The 25,865-nt window shown below is 41.4% G+C and overlaps 1 protein-coding gene across 1 annotated transcript; it reads right to left on the bottom strand.

The window, feature by feature from the left end:
• Positions 1-2,948: 2,948 nt before the first annotated feature.
• LOC307130047 (NLR family CARD domain-containing protein 3-like) lies at positions 2,949-20,105 on the bottom strand. Its single transcript, XM_079822909.1, has 6 exons — positions 19,931-20,105; positions 19,532-19,628; positions 8,581-8,694; positions 8,226-8,321; positions 6,292-8,019; positions 2,949-3,083 (listed from the first exon to the last, which is right to left on the bottom strand). Exons 2-6 carry the CDS (start codon positions 19,579-19,581, stop codon positions 3,008-3,010), a joined length of 2,064 nt encoding a protein of 687 aa, XP_079679035.1. The 5' UTR covers positions 19,582-19,628; positions 19,931-20,105; the 3' UTR covers positions 2,949-3,007.
• Between the last annotated feature and the right edge of the window lie 5,760 nt (positions 20,106-25,865).

Below are 25,865 nucleotides of genomic sequence, written 5' to 3'. Positions count from 1 at the left end.
CGAGGCGTGTGTGGGTTAGAGCAGGCAGACAGGATTTTGGGGAAGGGGGGGCTCGGCTGTCCTTACCTACTCTAAGGGGAGGCTCAAATTCACCCAATTTGAAAACCCCTGCTTTAGATAATAAACTGACTGGGGATAGTATGGCTGTTCAAGTGCATTCTAACGTTTGTAAACGAATTAAATTCTTAGCAAGACAGGCTGCTTACCTAGATACACAAACCTTAAAAATGTTAGCTGGTGCATTAGTACAAAAACATTTTGATTATGCAGCAGCTTTTTGGTATAGTGGCTCTACCAAATGAGTGAAAATTAAATTACAGACTGCTCAGAACAAAATGTGTAGAATTATTTTAGGCCTTCATCCACTAATGCATTTAAATATTAATCATTTTAAGGAAATAGGGTTTTTAAAAGTGGACAAGAGGGTAATTTTTCTTAAGCTGATGATGGTGTATAAAATATTACAGAGAAATGTTCCTAAGTATTTGTGTGACTACTATGTTTTCATAAGAGATGTTCATTGTTTTTCTACAAGGTCAAGGATTAATAATATATATGTGTGTCGGTATAGGGGTATAAATGGGAAGAATTCGTTTTTATATTCCAGTGCAGTTGCTTGGAATAAATTGCCTGATTGCTTAAAACAAATTCAAGAAGAAGGTCCTTTTAGAAGTGAAGTCAAAAAATGTCTTTTTAATGATGTTTGAGGTATTATATGTGTGTGTGGTTGTGTGTTGTGTTGATCTCATTCCCATTATGAACTGCTCGTCTATCTTGAACTCTGAGGACCACAATGGAAATAAGCCTATGGCTTTTTGTGTATTTTATCCTCGACAATTTTGTTTTTTATATGTATGAAATGGTCTTTTGGGCCTGATTGTACTTGTTTTAAAATTTAATTGTTAAATAAATCAAATCAAATAAAAAAAAAGCACAGAAATCCAATAACAGAACACCGCTCGGGTTCAGATCAGGGGAGCCGTTCCTCCCAATCACACCCCTCCAGGTGTCACTGTCACTGCCCACGTGGGCGTTGAAGTCCCCCAGTAGAACGATGGAGTCTCCAGTCGGAGCACTTTCCAGCACCCCTCCCAGAGACTCCAAGAGGGCCGGGTACTCCGCACTGCCATTTGGGCCGTAGGCACAAACGACAGTGAGAGACCTATCCCTGACTCGAAGGCATAGGGAAGCGACCCTCTCGTTCACCGGGGTGAACTCCAACACATGGCGTCTGAGCTGGGGGGCTATAAGCAAACCCACTCCAGCCCTCCGCCTCTCACCATGGGCAACTCCAGAGTGGTAGAGAGTCCAGCCTCTCTCGAGAAGTGTGGTTCCAGAGCCCAAGCTGTGCGTGGAGGTGAGCCCGACTATCTCTAGTCGGTACCTCTCGACCTCCCGCACAAGCTCAGGCTCCTTCCCCGCCAATGAGGTGACATTCCACGTCCCTAAAGCCAGATTCCGTGTCCAGAGATCGGGTCGTCGGGGGCCTCGCCCTCGACTGCTGCCCGATTCACAATGCACCGGCCCCTTACGCTCCCTCCTGCAGGTGGTGAGCCCACAGGAGGGCGGCCCCACGTCACTCCTTCGGGCTGAGCCCGGCCGGACCCCATAGGGGGAGGCCCGGCCACCAGGCGCTCGCATACGAGCCCCAACCCCGGGCCTGGCTGCGCCATGCCGGGCGACGTCACGGTCCTTGGTGTGGTTGTGGACATAAGGGTTTGTGAACTGTTCTTGGTCTGGCCCATCACCAAGGATCTGTTTGCCTTGGGAGACCCTACCAGGGGCATATAGCCCCAGACAACATAGCTCCCAGGATCATTCGGGTACTCAAACCTCTCCACCACGATAAGGTGACAGTTCAAGGAGAGGTAATATCTACATATTAATCCTTATTAACTCCTGAGTCTTTATGGTAGAGAGGATCTTACCAGAGTTCCTCCAGTTTACAGTGAGGATTCGCCAGTCCAACAGAGATCAGCTTCACTCCTGAATCTCTTATATTATTCCCAGACAGATCCAGTACTCTCAGGTGTGAGGGGTTTGATCTCAGAGCTGAAGCCAGAGCAGCACAACCTTCATCTGTGACACCACACCTCATCAACCTGTAGAGAATAATGACACACTCTTCACTCTCTCAGATCAGACACACAGATCAGATCAACAGAGACTTCATTATTTTTTAAAAAACACAGATCACCATGTTTGATGTGAGTGAGATTTACCATGTTATATGTGTGTTTGTGTTTGTGTGAGATGGAAAGCTTATATAAAAACTGATATAACAAATGATTTATCACATTAAATATTATGTAAAGATGATCACAGAAACAAAATGGATGTGATGGTCACTAAGGATGAATTCATCTTGTTCTTCATGTATCAAAGTACTGACTGTGCTGAGATTGAGTGTGTTTAAAGTAAAGAGTGTTAAACGTTGATCATATCACTTTACTGAGGAGCAGCTCATGTGTTCAATCATTTACAAATCAATTATTGCCCCAGTGTTATTATGTATTTTAAGTAATTTAAAGGCCACCGTTTCCTATTTTTATGACCACAAAAAGATCAGATTAATTGATTAATCGTCAAAATAATCTACCGATTACTCGATTACCAAAATAATCGTTAGTGACAGCTTTAAATGTAGTAATAGTTTGATTCTCATATTCCATTTTGTAACTTTATGAATAAATGAAATGATTAAATTCTCTGAAACAATCTGATTTGGTCCCAGTAATGTATTAACATTTATTTAAAATTAAAATGAATATATAAAACGATCTAAATCAAATCTTTACATACATACATACATTATAAATGCATATATTTGAAAATACATTTCTCACAAAAATATCATAAAAAATGGTTACGTAGATCACAAATCAGGTCAGAGAGGTGGAGGGATTAAAAGCTGTGTGGCACTCATATTTGTTATTAAAGCATTAATTTATCATGTTAAAGTAAGAATAGTTATAATGTTTTAACTGAGATGATTGTTCTCAGTTACTTACAGAGCTGATCTAGTTGCTGTAACAACAGGCAGCAGCTTCTGAAGAACTTCATCTCCTGTGTTTTCTGTGCCACTATTTGAAGATAAAAAAATAAGTTAATAATTAATAATAATAATAATTATTATTATTATCATCATAAGTAAAAAATACAGGATATAAAATATGCATTGCTGTCACATACATATGATCTTTTCCACTAAATGGTGTCATAATAATGTAATCATTTTAATAACTTCTTTTCTTGTAATAACGAGATGTTATAAACAACATATTATAATGACATATTTATGTTGTTTTTCGTATATTTATGTTTTTGTCATTATAACAACATTTTTCTCATTAAAACAACATATTTTATCCTCTTAAGGACATATGTTGTATAGTGATGTGTACAAAATATGCCTTTATCCACATTAGATAATTTATATAGCTCATGTGCCTTTTTTACACTGATCTTCTACATGAAGTTCAGCATAAAATTGGCTCTTCTGCTGCCAGTATCTATGGCAGTGCCCATAGCATAACATTATTGTAATTTATTGACGCCTACAGTTCATAACAGATGGCCTTCATCTAAATCAAAATTTCTAAAACTTTTTGGGGCCATGGACCAATGTGTGGCATAATTTAACCTAGTAATGACCGACCCCGGTGCAGCCAAAAATATCATAACTATCTATAGGCCCACTGTTATTAAGACATATATTCAAGAAATGTATTAAAACAGAAAGACGCTATAGTTTCAGTATTACTGAAATACTACCGTAGAAACAGGCCAGTGGGTTCGATGTCAATCCATTCCCGACGTTCTTGGTTTGCTTCTTATTTATTAAATATACAGGCAATTAGTTGATGAAACGTTGATCAAAATTAAAATACAATTTATACAAAACAAAATTCACTCTAAATAAAGACTCTACAAAACAAAACTCAATGAAGTTTTCAAAATCATGTCTGACCCACTCCATGTCTTCCGACATATTGCAGATCTTATGATGTAGCCTATCTTACTCGTGCTATTCACTTTGCATAATCAACATGAAATTAAAAAAAATGATAGAATAAGATATAAAAAACACGGCAACTCGTTCTGATGGATTTTTTCCTCATGAGAGCGGAAACAACTCACAATACTCTGTCATTTTTGGCCATACAGATCAGTGCAAGAAAATACATGTATAAATACATATACATTTTCTACTTTTATTTGTGTACACCATGGGCGGCACTAGGCCCTTTTTAGGGGGGCTTTAGCCCCCCCTAAACTTCTGTCCAGCCCCCCTAAAAAAATGTGTGATTAACCTTTCAAACATATGAAACTGGCGGGAGGCTTCAGCTTCGTCCCGTCTTTTAATCTGCATTAATCAGCGTGTTCTTCAATCCGCTGTGGCGGCGAATAGAGCGCACATCAGAAGCAGAGGTGTGTGCATTCACCTGAGCCTCACTGGTCTGTCACCGTTCGTCAATGTCAAAATATTTGAGAAAACCAATCAAATCAAAGTAGGCGGGCTTTATGCTCACACAGAAGTTGCTGAGGCTGAGCGCGAATTTTAGCAGCAGGACTCGGCGTCAAGTGAGAGATATGTAATTAGCTAAACTAAACATTTCATATTTGACAGCAGCTTCTTTAAGTCAGAAATGTTAAACAAATGACAAAAATATTCAGGAAAATTTATAAACTTTTGTCTAATTTTGCCATTTTGATTTCAAAATAGGCCTATGTAATGTCATTTATAATTTAATTAACAAACAAGAAATATTAACTAAGTAATATTAGTAATAAAAGTGTGCATATTGTACATTTTATAATTCCATGTGTAGCTCTCAGTAAATAAAAAAATCTCAACTTTTTTCAGCCTGTATTGGGCATAAGATTAGTAATGAATGTGTGCATATTGTGAATTAATTTAATACATTTAGTTAGGCTACCTAGCTTTCCTGTTAGCCTTCAGTAAATTAATATGTCTACAAAAATGATTCATAAAACATATAAATATCAGTTAAACATATGTTTACTTTCTTCATTGAAAAAATGGAAAAACTTGACATGGCATGGTTTTCAAACTATTGTTATCTCATTTTTTGGCGTTCAGAACATTTTAAAATGCATATATGTAGATCATAGAAATAAAAATTTTCTCGAGGGGCCATGCCCCCCAAACCCCCTAACCTCACATTTGGGATCTCATTGATTATAAACCGGCCTACATTGTATGATTAAGGGATGTACAATATGGTCATGCAGAATGAGGCATTAAAGGGATAGTTCACCCAAAAACGAAAATTTGATGTTTTTCTGCTTACCCCTAAGGCATCCAAGATGTAGGTGTCTTCGTTTCTTCAGTAGAACACAAAAGAAGATTTTTAACTCCAACCGTTGCTGTGTGTCACTCATATAATGCTTGTCAATGGGGTCGAATTCTATTAGAGTAAAAAAAACATGGACAGACAACTTCAAATTAAACCCCGCGGCTCGTGGCGACACATTGATGTCTTAAGACACGAAACGATCGGTTTCTGAGAGAAACCGAACGGTATTTATTCAAATATATCACCTCATATCAGACGAACGCTTCAGCTCTGCAGACTGCCATCACTTCCCGAGTGTGAGGTCAAAATTCCAGCCGGGTCATTATATGAGTGACACACAGCAACGGTTGGAGTTAAAAATCTTAATTTGTGTTCTACTGAAGAAACGAAGACACCTACATCTTGGATGCATTAGGGGTAAGCAGAAAAACATCAACTTTTCATTTTTGGGTGAACTATCCCTTTAATATTTGCTTTATAGGTATAAGTAAGAATAAACAGCCAATATCCTTATATGCATACTAATAAGCTACTAGCTAATAGTGAAAATTGGACCCTAAACTAAAGTCTTAACAATTTTTTTTTTTTCATATCCTCACTGGGGGCTGAGCCCCCTAAAATGACTAGAAACACCCCTGGTGTACACTCACAATAATGTTGGTAAACATTTAGTTTTTACCACTATTTTACATTATTTTTTAATGTAATAATAAAATACGACTCACACTCCAGTGCGATTTATCTGGGTATTTTTTCTCAACAACTTAAGTCTTACCCAGTGCATTCTCTGGTGCGACTCAGTGTGACAAAGGCACATGAGCTATATAAATTCTCTAATGTGGATAAAGGCATATTTTGCTATGGTGATCACTATGTCAACGATCACAATTACAGGAGTGATTTAAATACCTCTAGTCTCTTTGTTTAGACTGTAATGATTGAACTGAATGATTGAATGAGTGTTACTTACTGATCATTTTCAGCACCGATTAATCCACTCAGGTTAAACTGCTGCATCGTCTCCTTTGAGGACAACAACACAAAAACTAAAGCTGACCACTGAGATGAGGAGAGTTTCATATAACGTAATCCTCCACGGCTCATATGAGGTTGAGCTTCGTTCACTAATGAAAGATCCCCCAGTTCATTCAGACAGTGAAACAGATTGATGTATTTATCTGGAGAGGGATTCTCACTGATCTTTTCTTTAATATAATCAACTGTTTTCTCATTGTTGTGAGAGCTGTTTCCTGTCTGTGTCTTTAGTTCTTGTAAGAGACTCTGATTAGACTTCACTGACAGACCCAGAAGGAAACTAAGGAAAAGGTCCAGATGCCCATTTTTACTGTCTAAAGCCTCATCCACAGCTCTCTGATGGAGATCAGATAGTAGAGCTGTGTCTCCATTAGTTGGTTTGGTAATCTGGTCAAACACATTGATGTTATTGTTTATAAAGGAGAGATGCACATATAGAGCCGCTAGATGTTCCTGAATGCTCAGATGAACAAAGCAGAAGACTTTCCCCTGATACAAGCCCAACTCCTCTCTGAAGATCTGAGTGCACAATCCTGAGTACACTGATGCTTCTGTCACATCAATGCCACACTCTCTCAGGTCTTCCTCATAGAAGATCAGGTTTCCTTTCACAAGCTGCTGATACGCCAGTTTCCCCAGTTTGACCATCATGTCTTCATCTTTCACTTTCTTCTCATAGTCCTTCTCATGTTTGATGTTGGTCTGAAGGATCAGGAAGTGTGTGTACATTTGAGTGAGAGTCTTGGGAATCTCTCCAGTCTTTGCTTCACTCAACATCTTCTCCAGAACAGTGGCTGAGATCCAGCAGAAAACTGGGATCTGACACATAATAAAGAGGCCCCTTGATGACTTCAGGTGTGAAATGATCCTGTAGGCCAGACTCTGATCACTGATTCTCTTCCTGAAGTATTCCTCCTTCTGTGGGTCACTGAAGCCTCGTACCTCTGTCACTCGATGGACACACTCAGAGGGGACGAGATCAGCTGCTGCGGGTCTGGAGGTGATCCAGATGAGAGCAGAGGGAAGCAGATTCCCCGCAATGAGGTTCGTCAGCAGCTCGTCCACTGAGGCTGATTCAGTCACATCACACAACCTCACATCGCTCTGAAAATCCAGAGACAGATGACACTCATCCAGACCATCAAAGATGAATGACACTTTATACTTATCACTGGATACTTCCAGTTCTTTTGTTTCAGGGAAAAAGACATGAAGAAGATCTGAAAGACTGAGTGTTTTGTCCTTCATCAAGTTGAGCTCTCTGAAAGGAAGTGGAAATATGAGCTGGACGTCCTGATTCTGTTTCCCTTCAGCCCAGTCCAGGATGAACTTCTGCACAGAGATTGTTTTTCCAATGCCAGCGATTCCCTTTGTCAGCACAGTTCTGATGGGTTTGTCTTGTCCAGATAAAGGTCTAAAGATGTCACTGCATTTGATCGGTGTGTCCTCAGTTTCTGCTCTCCTGGACTGTGTCTCAATCTGTCTCACCTCATGCTCATTATTGATCTCTCCACTTTCACTCTCTGTAATGTAGAGCTCTGTGTATATCTCATTCAGGAGTGTTGGGTTTCCCTGCTTTGATATTCCCTCACACAAACACTCAAACTTCTTCCTCAGATTTGATCTCAATGTGTCGAGGACTTCAGCAGGTTTAGAGTCATGGCTGTAAGATTAAAATAACACATTATTACACAAGTTAGAGAAGTAAATAGCAATAGATCACAAAATGTATGATTTGTTTGCTGTATTATGGGACACAGAACATCATACGGTTTCTGAAATGTTTCAATCATTAATCATGTGTTTGAGTGATGTGTGATGTCATTGCAGCTCCTAAAATTAAACAACAACCAAAGTCCCACATTTTACCTGAAACCAGGACACATGCTTTCATTTAAATCTTGTGGTTGAATCACAGGCGTGAACACAGTTTTGTTTTTAACTGGACTGTATTGAAGATTTGACCTTAAATCAGAATGAAGAGGGCAAAGAATCAGACACACTGATATTAATGTAATTGTGTCATTAAAAGAGTAACAGACCAACAGCTTTTACAGTGTGTGAATGTATTAACAATACAATACATAGAGCTTTACACAAGAGCACAATGATCATCATTAATAGACTGAAACTTACAGGATCTGAACTCATTACAATGCTGTATATTAATAATAACTTCATAAAATCAAATACTATAAGCATAACTTTTATAGAAGTGATATACCTGAGATCAGGCTGTGTGTCTCCACTCTTAAAATTTATTGGGTGATCCATAGAGTGGTCACTTTTTATAGACACACAGCTGGACTCCGGGTTTGAGCTCTTCTGCTGGACTGAACTGGAACAGAGAACAGATTCAGTTTAATCCTTTAGATTTCTGTGATCATTCTTTATGAGAGGAACACATTCATCTTTCATCAAAAACACTTTGAGGAAACTATGATCTTTTCATTTAATATTATTACAATTAATATTCATGTAAGTTTTAATAAGTAATAAGTTAAGTAAAATTATATTTTTTTTCTGTAAACTGTTTCTTTGATCTCTCTCTCTCTCACTCTCTCTCTCTCTCTCTCTGTGCGCATGTGCGGGCGTTTGTTGAGTCGAGTGAGTGGTGAGTGCATGGTCTTTTGTGCCCGCTGTGGCTTTAAAAGATGATCTCTTTCCCCCCTTTTTTCTGTTTTGTTGTTTGGTTAAAGTTTTTTGTGAATTTAATAGAGAAGCTTACTTATTAACTGAGCACCTAAACCAGTCTTCGAACTGGGAGGCATGGCGACTCAGGGAGCTAATGTTCTAGATTCACTCACGCGGTGCCACGGAGTGAAGGTGGTGGCTGCGGGGAGTGTGGAGGAGTGTAGTGTGGCGGTTGGTAATGTAGTGCGTCATGAATGTGTGTTAGCAGCGTCTAAAATGAATAACTCGATTGTGCTGTTTTTAAGTACAGTAGAGAAAGCGAATGAAGTGGTTGGAAAGGGAATAAACATGAGTGGTTTATTTACCCCAGTACTACCTCTTTCTACCTCCGCTAAAAAAGTCACCATTTCTAATGATTTCTAAAGATGCTGACTAAAGAATTGTCACGCTTTGGCAAACTGATTGCTCCCATAAAAAAGATCGCTATAGGGAGTAAATTGGGGTTGGTGAAACATGTCGTTCAGGCAAATTACGTATATGATACTGAACGGAAATAGAACTGATCTTGACTTGAATTTTTAATTTAAGGTGGAGGATTTTGATTACACAGTTTTTGTTACTACAAAAAGTCGGGACATTTGATTTGTGGGTGCCCGCTCATCAAAGTGACATCGCTCATCAAAGTGACCAGAATGATGGTGTAAATGATAACACTGCACAAAACGAAGATGGAGAAGTCGCCATTACTTCTAATTCGCAGAATTCTAATGATCCAAAATGTCTCGGTTACATATGGTAACCCTCGTTCCCTGAAGGTGGGAACGGAGACGTCCATCGGATGTCACCGACGAATTGGGATCACTTCTGGGAGCCCCTATCAGCTTCGAGCTATATAGAACCGGCTAATGAACATTGGATTTGCATCTCGTGCTCCGCCCGCTCTGCGGGTATAAACAGGAAGTGAGAGCGAATGCATGCTGTTTTTCACTGAGGAGCCGAAATTAGTGACTCGGCCATGCAGTGATGGTACAGCAACTGTGGTGACGGGACGTACGTCTCCGTTCCCTCCTTCAGGGAACGAGGGTTACCATACGTAACCGAGATGTTCCCTTTCAGTCGGTCACGTTCGACGTACGTCGGACATCACCGATGAATTGGGATCCTTTTGGAAAACGCCATAGTTACTACCACTTCCAGCGCCCAGTAATGAGCCCCTCAGACCCCGTCTATTAGCGGGCAGGGAAATTCTCGCAGGGAGAGTCAAAAAGCTGCTTTTCCGCAAGACCCATTCAGGTGACTGTATTGGATAACGCTGGGAAAGCGTGCCCGTGGAGGCCGCTGCGGAAGCCACATCATGCCTAGAGGGAGTTACCATGTGGAGAATACACGTATGGGCTGGCCGTGGGCAGCACAACATACGGAAGTCCCAGGGGTGGCCCCGGCTAATTAGAGGCGGGGGACAACACCTTACTGAGACGGCAGAGCGGACTCTGCCAAGGGAAAGACACGTGCTCGCCGTAGGGAGCCGTACCGTGGAAGAATACACACATGGGACCGCCGTGGGGGTCACAACATATGGAACCCAGCCTAACACCCGTTCCACCAATGCATACGAGTGTTATACCTGCAGGTAACGGAGGACTCAACAGGGTTCGCCGTACAGGGGAACTCATCTGGAGCGGTTAGCGCACGCATCCGGTCCCTAAGGAGGGGAATGGCGCAGCAAGCCGACACAATAACGGGCACTTCGGTGTTACTGACTATGGGAAGTGAGCACAGAGGAAGATACCGGCTCTACACGAAGGCTATAGAATCTAGCGAACGTGTTAGGTGTTGCCCAGCCCGCAGCTCTGCAAATATCTGTCAGCGAGGCGCCACGAGCCAGCGCCCAGGAAGAAGCAACACCCCTAGTGGAGTGGGCTCTTAACCCGAGCGGGCAGGGCATGTCTTGGGATTCATACGCCAAGACGATGGCATCCACTATCCAGTGGGCCATCCTCTGCTTGGAGACAGCCTTTCCCTTCTGCTGTCCTCCGTAACAGACGAAGAGCTGCTCTGAGGTCCTGAAGCTTTGTGTTCTGTCCACGTAAGTCCAGAGAGCATGGACGGGACAGAGAAAAGCTAGGGCTGGTTCTGCCTCCTCCGAAGGCAGCGCTTGCAGGCTCACCACTTGGTCCCGGAAGGGAGTAGTGGGAACCTTGGGCACATATCCAGGCCGGGGTCTCATGATCACATGAGAGTTACCAGGCCCGAATTCCAGGCACGATTCGTCGAAGGCTCACTGGGGGAAACGCATATTTGCGTAGGCCCCGGGGCCAGCTGTGTGCAAGGGCATCCGAGCCGAGGGTCCACTCGGTCCGGGAATAGAACCACTGGCAATGGGTCGTTTCCGGGGCGGCAAACAGGTCAACCTGTGCGGACCCGAAGCGACTCCAAATCAGCTGGACAACCTGGGGATGGAGTCTCCACTCTCCCGGAAGCACTGGCTGTCGTGAGAGCTTGTCGGCTGCACGATTGAGCAGGCCCGGAATGTGAATGACGTGAAGCGACCTCAGATGCTTCTGACTCCATAAGAGGAGATGGCGGGCGAGTTGTGACATGCGACGGGAGCGTAGACCACCCTGTTTGTTGATGTACGCAACGGCCGCAGTGTTGTCCTCTGAGCGGCACTTTGAAGCGGCTGAGTGCAAGACGAACTGCTAACAACTCGAGGCAATTGATATGCCATTGCAGTTGAGGCCCTGTCCACAGACCCGAAACTGCAAGCCCATTGTACGTGGCACCCCAGCCGGTGGATGCGGCATCCGTGGAGACAATAGCATGCCTGGACACTTGTTCTAGGGGAATTCCCGCCCATAGAAACTAAGGGTCCAACCACGGGTTGAAGGTTTGGCGGCACCTCAGAGTCACTTGGACACGGAGGGTTCCGCTGTGCCTCGCCCATCTCGGGACTCGGTTGTGTAGCCAGCGTTGAAGCAGTCTCATATGAAGCAATCCGAGCGGCGTTACTGCGGCTGTGGATGCCATATGCCCCTGGAGCCTCTGAAAGTGTTTCAGTGGTGCCGCTGTCCTGCCTTTGAACGAATTCAAGCAGTTCAACACTGACTGGACGCGCTCCTCGGTGAGGTGTGCTGTCATGGCGACCGAGTCTATCTCCATACAGAGAAAAGAGATACTCTGTGTGGGACAGAGTTTGCTCTTCTCCCAGTTGACCCAAAGCCCCAACTGGCTGAGGTGACTGAGCACCATGTCCCTGTGTTCGCACAACTGCTCCTGCGATTGCGCAAGGATCAGCCAGTCGTCGAGATAGTTGAGAATGCGAACACCACGCTCTCTCATGGGAGGCTGCCTCCGCGACCTTCGGAAAGACGCGGGTTGACAGGGACAGGCCGAAGGGTAAGACACGGTACTGATATGCCCGTCCCTCGAACGCGAAGCGCAGAAAGGGCCTGTGTCGAGGGAGAATCGAGACATGAAAGTACGTGTCCTTCAGGTCGATCGCTGCAAACCAATCTTGGGGACGGATGCACCTGAAGATGCGTTTCTGCGTTAGTCAAGTCAAGTCAACTTTATTTATATAGCGCTTTTAACAATGTAGATTGTTTCAAAGCAGCTTTACAGTGTTAAACAGGAAAATAATGCAGCATAATTTTATTCAGCTGTATAGCCATTCTGGGGAAAAACGCTGATGTCATCAGTTCATTTCAATTATCATACAGTGACAGTGTGGGCTTTAGATCAATAATTAGATCAGTAATTTAGTTTAAATGGTTAATTTAGTTTATTAATTAGATTTATTTCAATGTTTAGTTGAAAAATTTAGTGTCCCCAACTGAGCACGCCAAGCCAGAGGCAACAGAGGTTAGCATTCTGAATGGCAGCCTGTGAAGGGACCGGTTCAAGAACCACAGATCCAAGATCGGCCGTAACCCGCCACCTTTCTTGGGTACAATGAAGTACGGGCTGTAGAACCCAGACCTCATATCGGCTGGAGGGACCGGCTCTATCGCGTCCTTTGCCAGTAGGACTGCGATTTCCACCCGGAGCACGGGGGCGTTCTCCTTCGCTACTGTCGTGAAGTGAACGCCCCTGAACTTTGGGGGACGCCGGGCGAACTGAATCGCATAGCCGAGTCTGATTGTACGGAGGAGCCACCAAGACGGGCTGGGAAGCGCTAGCCAGGCTCCCAGACACCGAGCAAGGGGGATCAATGGCACCACAGACGTACCCGCAGCGGGGCAGCGAAGCGGCATGCAGGGATCAGACTCGGACGGCATGGGAGTGGCCCGAAGTGGGATTTGAGGGTGCTGTGCAACACTTACCTGCTTCCGCTGAGGGGGCGTGCGAGTGTGGGCAGGCCGTTTGAGTGCGTTCCCACAGCCGGCCCCCCCTTGCTGGTGAAGGGAGAGGTACCTGAGGGTGGCAAGGCATGGGAGCGTTGACCACCGCCAAGCGTGCTCTCTTGGCACCCAGAGATTTCGGAAACTGCTCTTTTATTGAAGTTTTGGGTACTTCTAATTTGCAGAATTCTATTGATCCAAAAATAGCGGTTTCAGCAGACGAAAATGTTGAATCTGATCTGACGAGACAAAGTGTTGAAATTGATGAAAGAAACGCCCAAAAATCCGATATTGTAACCTGTGAGAGTGTTGATTGCATTAGCAATGATTGTGGAGAGGCTCTGGGAACCAGCTTTCTGATACTGAATCACAAGTGGGGAGTGTAATTCAAAATGATATGTTAATGGACATGGATCAGGTTGTTTTTAAAACACCTCTGAAGAGGAAAAAAAATGACAAGAGCGTGGTTTTGAAACAGACCAGAAAGAATCAATTAGAGAATAAGGTGGACAATGAAAGCAGTGAGAGCGAGTGCTCTGATTCAAATGTCTCGGTTTGCTCTCAATCCAGTTGGTCATGTCTTGAATATGGAGTGGATGAGATTAAAAAGTTTTTGAAAGTGACCAAAAATATGAGAGGAGTGCAAATTGATAAATATTTTCCAGATCTCAGAAGACTTCTGGAAAATATTAAGTGTTCAATGTGTGAAGGAAGATTTACAGATAAAGAAGTATATTGTTTAAAGAAAATTGTCACAAAAATTCAACTCCAATTGAGTAATGATGATGAAATGGTTAAGTTGTTATGCCCTTATTGCATGTATTGTTCTCTGTAGTGTAGTTTCTTTTTCATTTTTAATGATGAGTGACATTCGCATTGCATCTCTAAATGTGAATGGGGCTAGAGACTGCAGAAAGAGAGCACAGATTTATAAAGTAATAAGTAAGAATAAAATTGCTGTCCTGTTTTTACAGGAGACACATAGTGATGGAAAAAATGCTACTGAATGGGCTAAGGAATGGGGAGGTCTTCTTTTTCTGAGCCATAATACCTCACTCAGTGGAGGGGTTGCAGTTTTGTTTAACAAAAATTTAGCTCCCTCATCTTTTTCAGTTGAGGAGATTGTAAAAGATAGATGTATGAAGATCAAAGCTACATTTGAAGAACATGTTTTTGATTTTATTTGTGTATATGCACCAACCTCACAGATAAAAAGAATGTTGTTTTTAGATAAACTGAATACAGTAATAGAAAAGTGTGATGATGAGTTTTTAGTTCTGGGAGGGGATTTTAATTATGTTGAAAGAAACATAGATAGGAATCATGTAGAGCCACATATGGCTTCACGTCGAAAATTGATACAAATGATCAAAATGAATGAGCTTTGTGATGTATGGAGAAATTTTAATCATGATGTTAAACAATATACATGGACACATGTTCGTGACAATTTGTTGTCAATGGCACGTTTAGATAGATTTTATGTCTTCAAGTATCATCTTAGTTCCTTTATAAATGGCTCAATTCTTCCAGTAGGTTTCTCTGACCATAGTTTGGCTGTGCGTCGAATGATTATCAGTTCTGTTAAGTTAAATAGTCCTTATTGGCATTTTAATGTGACATTGTTGTCAGATTTACAGTTTTAAGATATTTTTAAGTTTTATTGGGAGTCTTTTAGAGAACAAAAAGACCAATTTTCCTCTTTAAAAGAATGGTGGGACATTGGGAAAGTAAATATTAGGCAATTATGTCACCAATATCCTCTAAATGTCACAAGAAATTTAACTCAGTCTATAAAGAAGTTGGAAGATGAAATTTTAGGAATCCAGTTTTAATTCAAGAAACAGGAAATCAAGACTATTTAGATTCTCTATTTATGAAAAGATCAGCTTTGTCTGATTTTTATAAAAGAAAGGCACACGGGGCATTGGTCAGATCACGTTTCCAGAATGTGGAGCAGATGGATGTTCCATCAAAGTTTTTTGGGGGGGATTAGAAAAAAAGAATGGACAAAGACGGTACATACAGAATTTACACTCTGAAGCTGGGGTTCTGTTATCAGACCCAGTTGAAATGAGAAAAAGAGCAGTAACATTCTATTAAAATCTTTATAGTTCTGATCATAGGACAGATCAAGATGTCGATAGTTTCTTCTTTGAAGATTTGCCAAAAATCTCTGAAAGTGCCAATGAAAAACTCAGTAAAGCTATTACTTTGATAGAACTGTATGAAGCTCTCCAAAGTATGCACAATGGGAAAGTTCCAGGTATAGACAAGATTCCTTTTGAATTCCATAAAACATAATTAGATATTATAGGCGAAGACTTGTTTGCAGTTCTTAGTGATAGTTTAGTTTGTGGTTTGTTACCACTGAGTAGTCGGAGAGCAGTTCTTACTCTCATCCCAAAGAAAGGAGATTTGAGTGATATTAAAAACTGAGGCCTATTGCACAAAACTAGGATAAGGGATTAAGCCGGGATATCTTGGTGATCCTGGCTCAATTTATCCGTGATCCGGTTGCACTAAAGCTGGATAGGGTGGCAGTTGGATGTTATGGTATAAATTACCATGGAGATTTATTCTGTGGAGCTAGCCTGCTCCAGACCAGGCTAAATTCCAGGATCTATTTAATCTCATCCCTTATGTCAGTCAGCAGTCACCACAAACGGAAACCAATAGTTATTCTACTGCCCACTATACATTGTTATCACATATAACTAGACCCACTGTCATTATTTAAACGTTTGTGATCATAATTTCAAAATCATTTTGGATAAATTATGATTTTTAGATGATGTTGCTATCATTGGATAATTTACGGTTTCCTATAGACTATAAGGCTATATATAAACATGATAGAATATTAGGGCCACAGAGGAAAAAAAAGAAAAGTCACAGACTTCGATAAATTAAGTCATAAATTGTAACCCGTTGTTTTAGAGGAGGACGGTTGTTAAAATGACAGCTGTGGGGCATTTCGTGGAATTGTTCTTCAGTATGGTTTCACAAACAAGGACATACTTAATCTTTTGGCACATCAGCGTCACATTGTCATAAGTATCAGGACTGTAAAAAGAATATGCATCTTTTCCGCAGAAAGAACCAGCCTCATAAATGTATGACTTTTTCCTTCTTCCTCAGTGTGGCCCTAATACTCGGTCGTATAAAATACACATTCCATATAAATATAAAAACACAAAGTGTAACATTAGGTTCCTTTATTGAATAAGGATAAAACAAAGCAGGTAAACCATCAGCTCCTTTCCAAACTGAAGTCACACAGTGACTCAACAATACAACAAAAGGATTATACAACAAAAGGATAAATACACATTCAAAGATAGAGATTATATAATATATAGAGATTATATAACACACCCCGCTTGTCTGCACACTGAAATAAATGCAGGACAAATCCATACACATCAACTGAACAGACAAATGAATGGATGCAGTAGCCTCCCTGCAAGCTTGTATTACACACAGTATACAGCACAAACATCATAAGAGGCCAAAAAAAAAAAAAATCAGTGGATAGCATAAGAAGCAGAGTACAACGGCTAAGATTAAACTGTAGCCTACTACTAAGCGTAGTAATTATGTAAGCCTTTGATAATAATTTATCAAAGCCTTATACAGTGTGATGGGGTTACTTTACACAATTTCACTCATATCTGTTGTCCATTTCAATTAAAAGTTAAACTGTTTCATAATCAGTGTACAACTGCATTTTTGGAGATGTGAATTAACTATTTGGATTGTAATTGTGATGTTTCAGCGGAGCGGTGAGTGTGTAATTGTGCACTACTTTCGCATTCTGGAGGTCTGCAATACTTTGCCATGCTTTTTCTCTTTGCTTTATCACTGTGTCGGTGTTGCCTTTCTTCTTAATTATGTATTTTACCTCCTCGGAGTCGTATGCCTCCATGAGGATTTGTGCCTCCAACGGGGAAAAGTACGCCGCTCTAGTTGCCATGGTGAATCAGTGAATCTGTGATCGGCGGCGGGTCTATTTGAGTGAGCCGTGAGCGCGCACCTATCCAAGATTGGTTTAACCTGGCTTGATGAATCCGTGTCTGCTCATCCTGGCTTGGTCTTTGTGCAACCAATTAAGCCTGGATGCACTTGTTTTGGCTTCATTGAGCTCAGCTCAGTCATTTATCCTGGATGTCTTAATTCTACTTTTGTGCAATGGGCCTCTGGAGACCAGTGTCATTGTTGTGCTCCGATTATAAAATTCTGTCCAAAGTATTGGCGATTAGGATAGGGAAAGTTTTAGATGACATAATTAGTCCTGACCAATCCTACTATGTGCCTGGAAGATCTCTATATTTGATCATATTTTTTCAATTAGAGATTTTATGGATTTTTCAAAGATTTGCGGTGTACATTTTGGCTTGATTTCCATTGATCAAGAAAAGGCATTTGACCGCGTAGAGCATGATTATTTATGGAAGACTCTAGATGCTTTTGATTTTAATTCGGTTTTTAAAGGCTATATTAAATTATTATATAATGACATTGAGAGTATGTTGAAAATGAATGGTGGTTTGTGTGTTCCTTTTAAAATTCAGCGTGGAGTAAGGCAAGGATGTTCTTTATCAGGTATCCTCTACACATTGGCAAGAACCACTTTTGCACAGATTAAGAAGGGTCTTAAAAGGCCTCACATTGATGAACTGTGAAAGTACTTTTGTTTTATCAGCTTATGCTGATGACGTTATTGTAATTGTAAAAGAGGAAAATTATGTGAATATTTTAATGGAAACTTTGGAAGATTTTGAAATGATATCAGCTGCAAAAGTGAATTGGTTAAAAAGTGAAGCTGTTTTGGTGGGAGAGTGGACAACAGTGACTCCCAAACTCCCTGGTGGTCTGTTATGGAAAAAAGATAGTTTAAAGTATTTGGGAGTTTATGCAGTGCAAGACTGGGCATAACTAATGCATCAGTTTCATTGACTGAAGCCTTTATAAAGGCTAAAGTGGTGACTCTTCATCAACTAATAAGTCTGGCAGGACCAGATTTTATTGAGGGGGATGCGGTGGCAACACAGTTGGGGTTTAGATCCACTCGAACAGTTGAAAAATTATTACAAAAGTTACAGACTCTTCTTACAGTCGAAGAGATCGATCTACTCTGAAAATATTGTGAAGCAGAAATGATTCCCAATGATAAAGATCTTTTTCCAAAGTTGATGGTTTCACCTAATTTAGAGGAGGTTGGTGGAATTTTTCTGGAATCAGAAAAATTAATGGACATGGACTTTAAAGAAGTGAATGGCAAAAATTGTACAAGTCATGTGTGAAATGTTTTAATAAAAAAGCACTAAATGGGAAACACTAAACTGATACACCTTGGCGAAATGTTTTAGGTTTGGATGAAGTTTTTAAGCCAAATTGGAGAACATTTTACAAGCCACCATTAGTTAAAAAAATTGGAGATTTTCAGTGGAGGATTTTACATTGTATTGTTGCTGTAAATGCCTTTATATCTGTGTTGGATCCTAATGTAAGTCAAGAATGCCCTTTTTGCTCACAAAGGGAAACTGTTTTTCATGTTTTTATGTATTGTAATAGACTTAAACCTTTATTTGAGTTTTTAAAAAAAAATTTTTTAAGTCTTTTGATTAAGAATTTTCAATACAAATTTGTATTTGTGGTGTTTAGTATGCAAGGACAAGAGAGAGCGAGAGTGTAAGATGTTAAATTTTGTCTTGGGCAAAAGTAAAATGGCAATATACATGAGTAGGAAAGATAAAATTGAAAAAAAAAATCAGGAATTTAATCTTGTTTTGCCATGGTTAAATCAAGACTGCTGATTGATTTTAGTTTTTATAAAGCTACTTCATGTGTTGCAATGTTTGAGGATGTTTGGTGTTATGGAGGAGCATTGTGCTCTGTTGTAGATGACAATCTTCATTTTACTCAATTTAAGTAATATTCTTTTGTTCTCTTTTTTAAATAATCGTTTTTAATGTTTTTTTTTGGAACTTGTGTGGAACCTTTATAACTTGTAATAAAGGTGTTTTCAAATTCTAAATTCTCTCTCTCTCTCTCTCTCTCTCTCTCTCTCTCTCTCTCTCTCTCTCTCTCTCTCTCTCTGTGTGTGTGTGTGTGTGTGTGTGTGTGTGTGTGTGTGTGTGTGTGTGTGTGATCTTTTTCTGTGATGTAACACAATATCTTTATGTTTGTTGAAAGTACCTGCATCCTGGAGAGAAATCTCCATCTGTGGATCCTTGTGGATCAGCCATGATGAAGCTGCAGGATAATCTGATGAGTTTGAGCTCCTCCACTGACTCTGAATGAACAAACACCAGACACTAAATTAAATGATTACATTATTATTACATTAAACATAATTTATTTGAACACATCTGGAGTGTGTGAGGAAAAGATCAAGTGTGTGAACTCAAGCTCAGTTACTCATGTTTACACATATGCTGTTAAATCTCTGAAGAATCACAGACATCACCAAACACAAAAAAAACCTTGAAGTGAAAGAAACCCTTCATTAAAGATTTCATATCAAACAAACAATCACTCAAAATGTCCTCCAGAGATTCATATTAATATGAGGAAGTCACACACATGAAGACTCACCTCGATCAAACTTTTACAAGATACAGCTTCTCAAATCCTCCAGCTTTAACATCATAAACATACACGGACATTCCTGATTAAACTCTGAGAAACGTTAAACACTTTAAAGCTCTGTTTTTTCCATACAGTAATCGCATTTAACCTGCTTAAAATGGCGACAGGTGAACTTTAACTTACTTTCAGTTAATGTTTGATCAGAGAGAGAGAGAGAGAGAGAGAGAGAGAGAGAGAGAGAGAAAGAGACGCCGTTTCTCAATACCAAGTACGTGAACTTCGGACTTGCATCTTTGGTAGTTCAGACTTGCCAAGTTCGACTCAGGTGAATGAACTCCTGAGGACGGGAGGACACAAGTCCGGTGATTCTGCTAACGGAACAGTTCTTGATAGCGCCACTTTGCTCGCACTGGTTACTCCGGTTATCTATATTTTACAATAAAACAAAATGTCATAGCCTATGTCATAGGCTACAACACCACTCTGCCTCTTTTCATTTAAAAAAAAAAATCTTAAACATACTATAGGTTAAGACCTTGATTATCTTCACTGCATGTACAGTTTACTTAGGACCATGTGATATTTCAGTTTTCTTTTTGAATAAATCTGCAAAAATGTCAACAATTCTGTGTTTTTCTGTCAATATGGGGTGCTGTGTGTACATTAATGAGAAAAAAAACTTAAATGATTTTAGCAAATGGCTGCAATATAACAAAGAGTGAAAAATGTAAAGGGGTATGAATACTTTCCGTAGCCACTGTATATTTCAGAATCAGAATCAGAAAGAGCTTTATTGCCAAGTGTGCTTGCAAACACAAGGAATTTTTCTTGGTGCTGAAGCTTCAAGTGCACATATACAATACAAATACAACAATAACATAGTAATAAAAATATGAAAATAGTAGAAAAATATAAGGTCACAGTTACGTTGAGTCAGAATAAACATTTACAGATTATGAACATAGTTACAGTATTTGAATAGTATGGATAAATATAATATAAATATCACCTGAGTTTAGAGGGATTGCACTAAACAGTGGGAGTATTGCACTTAAAGGCATATGCCTTGGGGGATATTTAACAATTCAAGAGGGAAATGGCCTGTGAGAAGAAACTGTTCCTATGCCTAGATGTTCTAGTGGCCAGTAATCGGAGTCGCCGTCCTGAATGGTTCAAACAGGCGGTGTCCAAGATGGGTGGAGTCTGTGATGATTTTCCCTGCTCTCTTCCTCATTCTGGAAGAGTACAGGTCCTGGAGGGCTGGCAGGGGAGCACCAGTAATCCTCTCCGCAGTCCGGATTGTGCGTTGTAGCTGAACCAAACCAGACAGTGATGGAAGTGCATAAAACAGACTCAATGACAGCCGAGTAGAACTGAATAAGCAGCTCCTGTTGGAGGTTTAACTTCCTCAGCTGACAAAGGAAGTACAGTCTCTGCTGGGCCTTTTTCACAATGGAGGCAATGTTATTGTCCCACTTCAGGTCCTGAGAGATGGTAGTGCCCAGGAACCTGAATGACTCCACTGCTTCTACAGTGCTGTTCATGATGGTGAGTGGGGGGAGAGCTGGGCTGTTCCTCCTGAAGTCCACGATCATCTCCACCGTTTTGAGCGTATTGAGCTCAAGGTTGTTATAACTGCACCAGACAGCCAGCTGTTCAACCTCCAGTCTGTAAGCAGACTCATCACCTTTTTGGATGAGGCCGATGACAGTGGTGTCGTCTGCAAATTTCAGGAGCTTCACAGAGCCTACAGTTTAGAAGTGCAGTCTTTGGTGTACAGGGAGAAGAGCAGAGGGGAGAGAACACACCCTTGGGGGGCGCCAGTGCTGGTAGTGAGAGTCCTAGATGTGAGTTTGCCCAGTCTCACAAGCTGTTGTCGGTCTGTCAGGAAGCTTGAGATCCACTGACAGATTGAGGATGGCATGGAGAGCTGGGTCAATTTAGATGAGAGAAGATCAGGCATGATGGTATTGAAGGCCGAACTGAAGTCCACAAATAAGATCCTTGCATAAGTCCCAGGTCTGTCGAGATGTTGCAGGATATAATGCAGTCCCATGTTGACTGCATCATCCACAGACCTGTTTGCTCTGTAGGCAAATTGAAGAGGATCCAACAAGGGTCAAGTGATGTCCTTCAGGTGGGCCAGAACCAGTCTTTCAAACGACTTCATGACCACAGACGTGAGAGCGACAGGTCTGTAGTCATTAAGTCCAGTGATTTTGGGTTTTTTGGGGACGGGAATGATAGTGGAGCATTTGAAGCAGCAGGGAACTTCACACTGCTCCAATGATCTGTTGAAGATCTGCGTGAAGACTGGGGCCAGTTGGTCAGCGCAGGCTTTCAAACAGGCAGATGAGATGCCGTCTGGGCCTGAAGATTTCCTAGTCTTCTGTTTTTTGAAGACTCGGCTCACATCCTCCACACAGACCTTAAGCTCGGGTTGGACGACAGGAGGGGGGAGGAGAGGGGGTGAAGGAGGTGATGGGGGACGTGTAAAGTTCAGATCAGAGTGGGTGTGTGGTGTGAGACTGGGCTTCTCAAACCTGCAGTAGAATGCATTCAGATCATCAACCAGTTGTTGATTCTCCAGATCTGGGAGATGGTGACTTGTAGTTGGTGATGTTCTTCTGGCCTGTCCAGACTGATGCAGGGTCTTGGCAGAAAACTGGTTTCTCAGCTTTTCAGAGTAGTTCCTTTTAGCAACTCTGATTTGTCAGACGGTTTCTGGCCTGGTTATACAAGACTGTAAGCATCCTCTTTGGCATGACAGAGCTGTTTGAGTTTCCCAGTAAACCATGGTTTATCATTAGTGAATGATAAGAATGTCCTGGTAGGAATGCATGTATCCTCACAGAAACTGATGTATGATGTTACAGTGTCTGTGAGCTCATTCAGATCAGTGGTAGCAGCTTCAAAAACAGTCCAATCAGTGCAATTAAAGCAGGCTTGTAAGTCCAGCTCTGCTTCATTAGTCCATCTGCAGGTTGGACATACTGCAGGTTCCTCCCTCTTTTCCACAGAGCTCTGTCATTCGCGTATAATTTACCTGATTCAATTTTCCCAAAATGTATCATCATATTAAAAAGATTCAAGATTCAAGATTCAAGATTCAAGAGTTTTATTTGTCACATACACAGTTATATACACAATATACAACTGGCAGTGAAATGTAAACAGGTCCGCTCCATGGACAGTGCAAATAACAGTTACAAGAAATTAAAATAGAAATAGAATAAAATTAGAATAAAAAGTATTAACATAAGTAGAATTATAAATAAATCAAGTAAAAGATAAAAATAGGAAATAAGATAAAAATAAAAATATAAAAATTAAAATATAAAAATATAAAAAAATAAGTGGATATGATAAGTGAGATAAACTGTAGACTTAGAAATAAGTGGTTAACATAAATATATATATATGTATATATAAAGAAGTATAATGTGCAAGGTTTATTACAGGTTGTTACGCAGTAACAATAGGAAAGTAAAGTGCAGTGCAATGGCAGTATGTGGATGTTAATGTTTAAGCTGGATGTTTATGTGTGTGCAGGGGTGAAGTGAAGTCACGTGACTGAGTTCAGGAGTCTGATGGCCTGGGGGAAGAAACTCCTCCTGAGTCTTTCAGTCTTTGCCATCAGGCTACGGAAGCGCTTACCAGATGGCAGCAGGGTGAAGTGAGAGTTTGCAGGGTGATTAATGTCTCTGATGATTTTAGTAGCTCTACCTCTGTGTATGGGGCTACAAACACTACCTTGAGGGGTTTCATTGTCTATATGATAATACCAGAGTATTCAGTCCCTACTCTCACTAGAATAGTTCGTTCTTGCAGAAAATCCATAATCCAGTGATATAATCTCCCCTTGATGCCCATTCGCTCTGATTTAATTAACAGTTCTTCCTTCCACACCATGTCATTCGCTTTCTCAATGTCAGAAATACTCCTATTACCGCTTCTTTTTCCACAAGAGCTTTCCTGATCTCATTCTCCAAGCACACGACTGCATCTAGTGTATTACGCCCCTTTCTGAACACACTCTGATACGGATGCAGCAAATTCCTGGTTTCCAAATAAAATAATACTCGTGACACAACCATTCTTTCATTGCTTTGCATATGTTTGATGTTAACGCAATAGGTCTATAGTTCGTCTGAATCGAGTATCTTTCCCAGGCTTGGCCAGAGGAGCCACAACTCCTTGTTTCCATGAAGACAGATTTCCAGACTTCATTATAAAGTTAAGATTACACTTTTAGATGCTTGCAGTTCTCCTCATTTCTGATTCTCATATGTCATCCATCATCAGTGGTGGCACATGTTTTGCAGCAGAACTTCTGCTTTTCTTTCAGTTGCTTGAACCTCTGCTTCATTTTCACACGTCCTTTCTGTTTTGAACAAGATGGCGGTGAAGTGCGAAGGGCCCGATTCCTCAGCGCTTCAGCCGGAGCCGGACCACACTCTAATGGAGAGTTTCTGGGATTGAGCAAAGCAAGCTATGGATCAGACTTGCTGTCTGCAGCTTTCTTCAGAAGTCGCTTGAGAATATGAACACCCTTCTCAGCCTTGCCGTTTGACGGAGCATATTCTGGACTCCAGCTCACATGCTTGAAGTCATATTGCACTGAAAGATCTGGCCACTCTTTGCTGCTGAAACATGGGCCATTGTCACTGAGGACCGTTTGTGCTGTTCCATGTCTTGTGTTATCACACACTTTGTGGACATGTTAGGAAGTGAGGCTAATTCAGGGCAGTTTGAGTAATAGTCAATCACCACTAAATAATGATTGCCTTTCAGATGAAGAGATCCATTCCCACTTGCTCCCAGCCTGATGTTGGCCAGTCCAGAATTATCATTGGCTCTTTGATCGGCCTGCGTCTGAATCTCTGACATGTGCCACTGTCTCACCAGATGTTCAGTGTCTTAGTTAACTCCAGGCCAGAAGACGGTGTCTCTCGCTCTCCTCTTACATTTCTCTACACGAGATGACCTTCATGGATTCTGTGGAGTGTGTCTTGTCTCAAGCTTTGTGGAATGAAGAATCCGTTTTGTTTCAGGAGAATTTCATCCTCAACACTTAGATCCCGATATTTTGGAGAGGATCCTGTCGGCCTTCCATTATTCATGTTATTAATGTCAACTTGCAATCCAGTGTGTTTTTTGGTTGCTAGGGTACTCAGGTGGTTGCTATGCAGTTGCTAGGGCACTTGGGGTGGTTGCTAAGGTGTTGCTATGTGGTTACTAAGGTATTCTGGGTGGTTACTAGGGTACTCTGGGTGGTTGCTATGCAGTTGGTAAAGTACTTGGGGTGGTTGCTAGGGTGTTGCTATGTGGTTGCTGGGTACTCTGAGTGGTTGCTAGGGTCTTGCTATTCGGTTGCTAGGGTACTTGGGATGGTTGCTAAGGTGTTGCTATGCGGTTACTATGGTATTAAGGATGCTTGCTATGCAGTTGCTCAGGTACTTGGGGTGGTTGCCAGGGTACTCTGAGTGGCTGCTAGGGTCTTGCTATGCGGTTGCTAGGGTACTAGGGGTGGTTGCTAAGGTGTTGCCATGCGGTTGCTAAGGTATTGTGGGTGGTTGCTATGCGGTCGCTAGGGTACTTGGGGTGGTTGCTAAGGTGTTGCTATGCGGTTACAAAGATATTCTGGGTGCTTGCTAAGGTACTCATGGTGGTTGCTAGGGTCTTGATATGCGGTTGCTAGGGTACTTGGGTTGGTTGCTAAGGTGTTGCTATGCGGTTACTAAGGTATTCTGGGTGGTTGCTAGGGTACTCTGGGTGGTTGCTATGCAGTTGGTAAGGTACTTGCGGTGATTGCTAGGGTGTTTCTATGTGGTTGCTAGGGTACTCTGAGTGGCTGCTAGATTCTTGCTATGCGGTTGCTAGGGTACTTGGGATGGTTGCTAAGGTGTTGCTATGCGGTTGCAATGGTATTCAGGGTGGT

Source organism: Gobio gobio (genome assembly GCF_949357685.1).
Source record: "Gobio gobio genome assembly, chromosome: 8".
Lineage (NCBI taxonomy): Eukaryota > Metazoa > Chordata > Actinopteri > Cypriniformes > Gobionidae > Gobio > Gobio gobio.
Note: the sequence above shows the minus strand (reverse complement) of the source record. Positions and strands in the feature narration are given on the sequence as shown.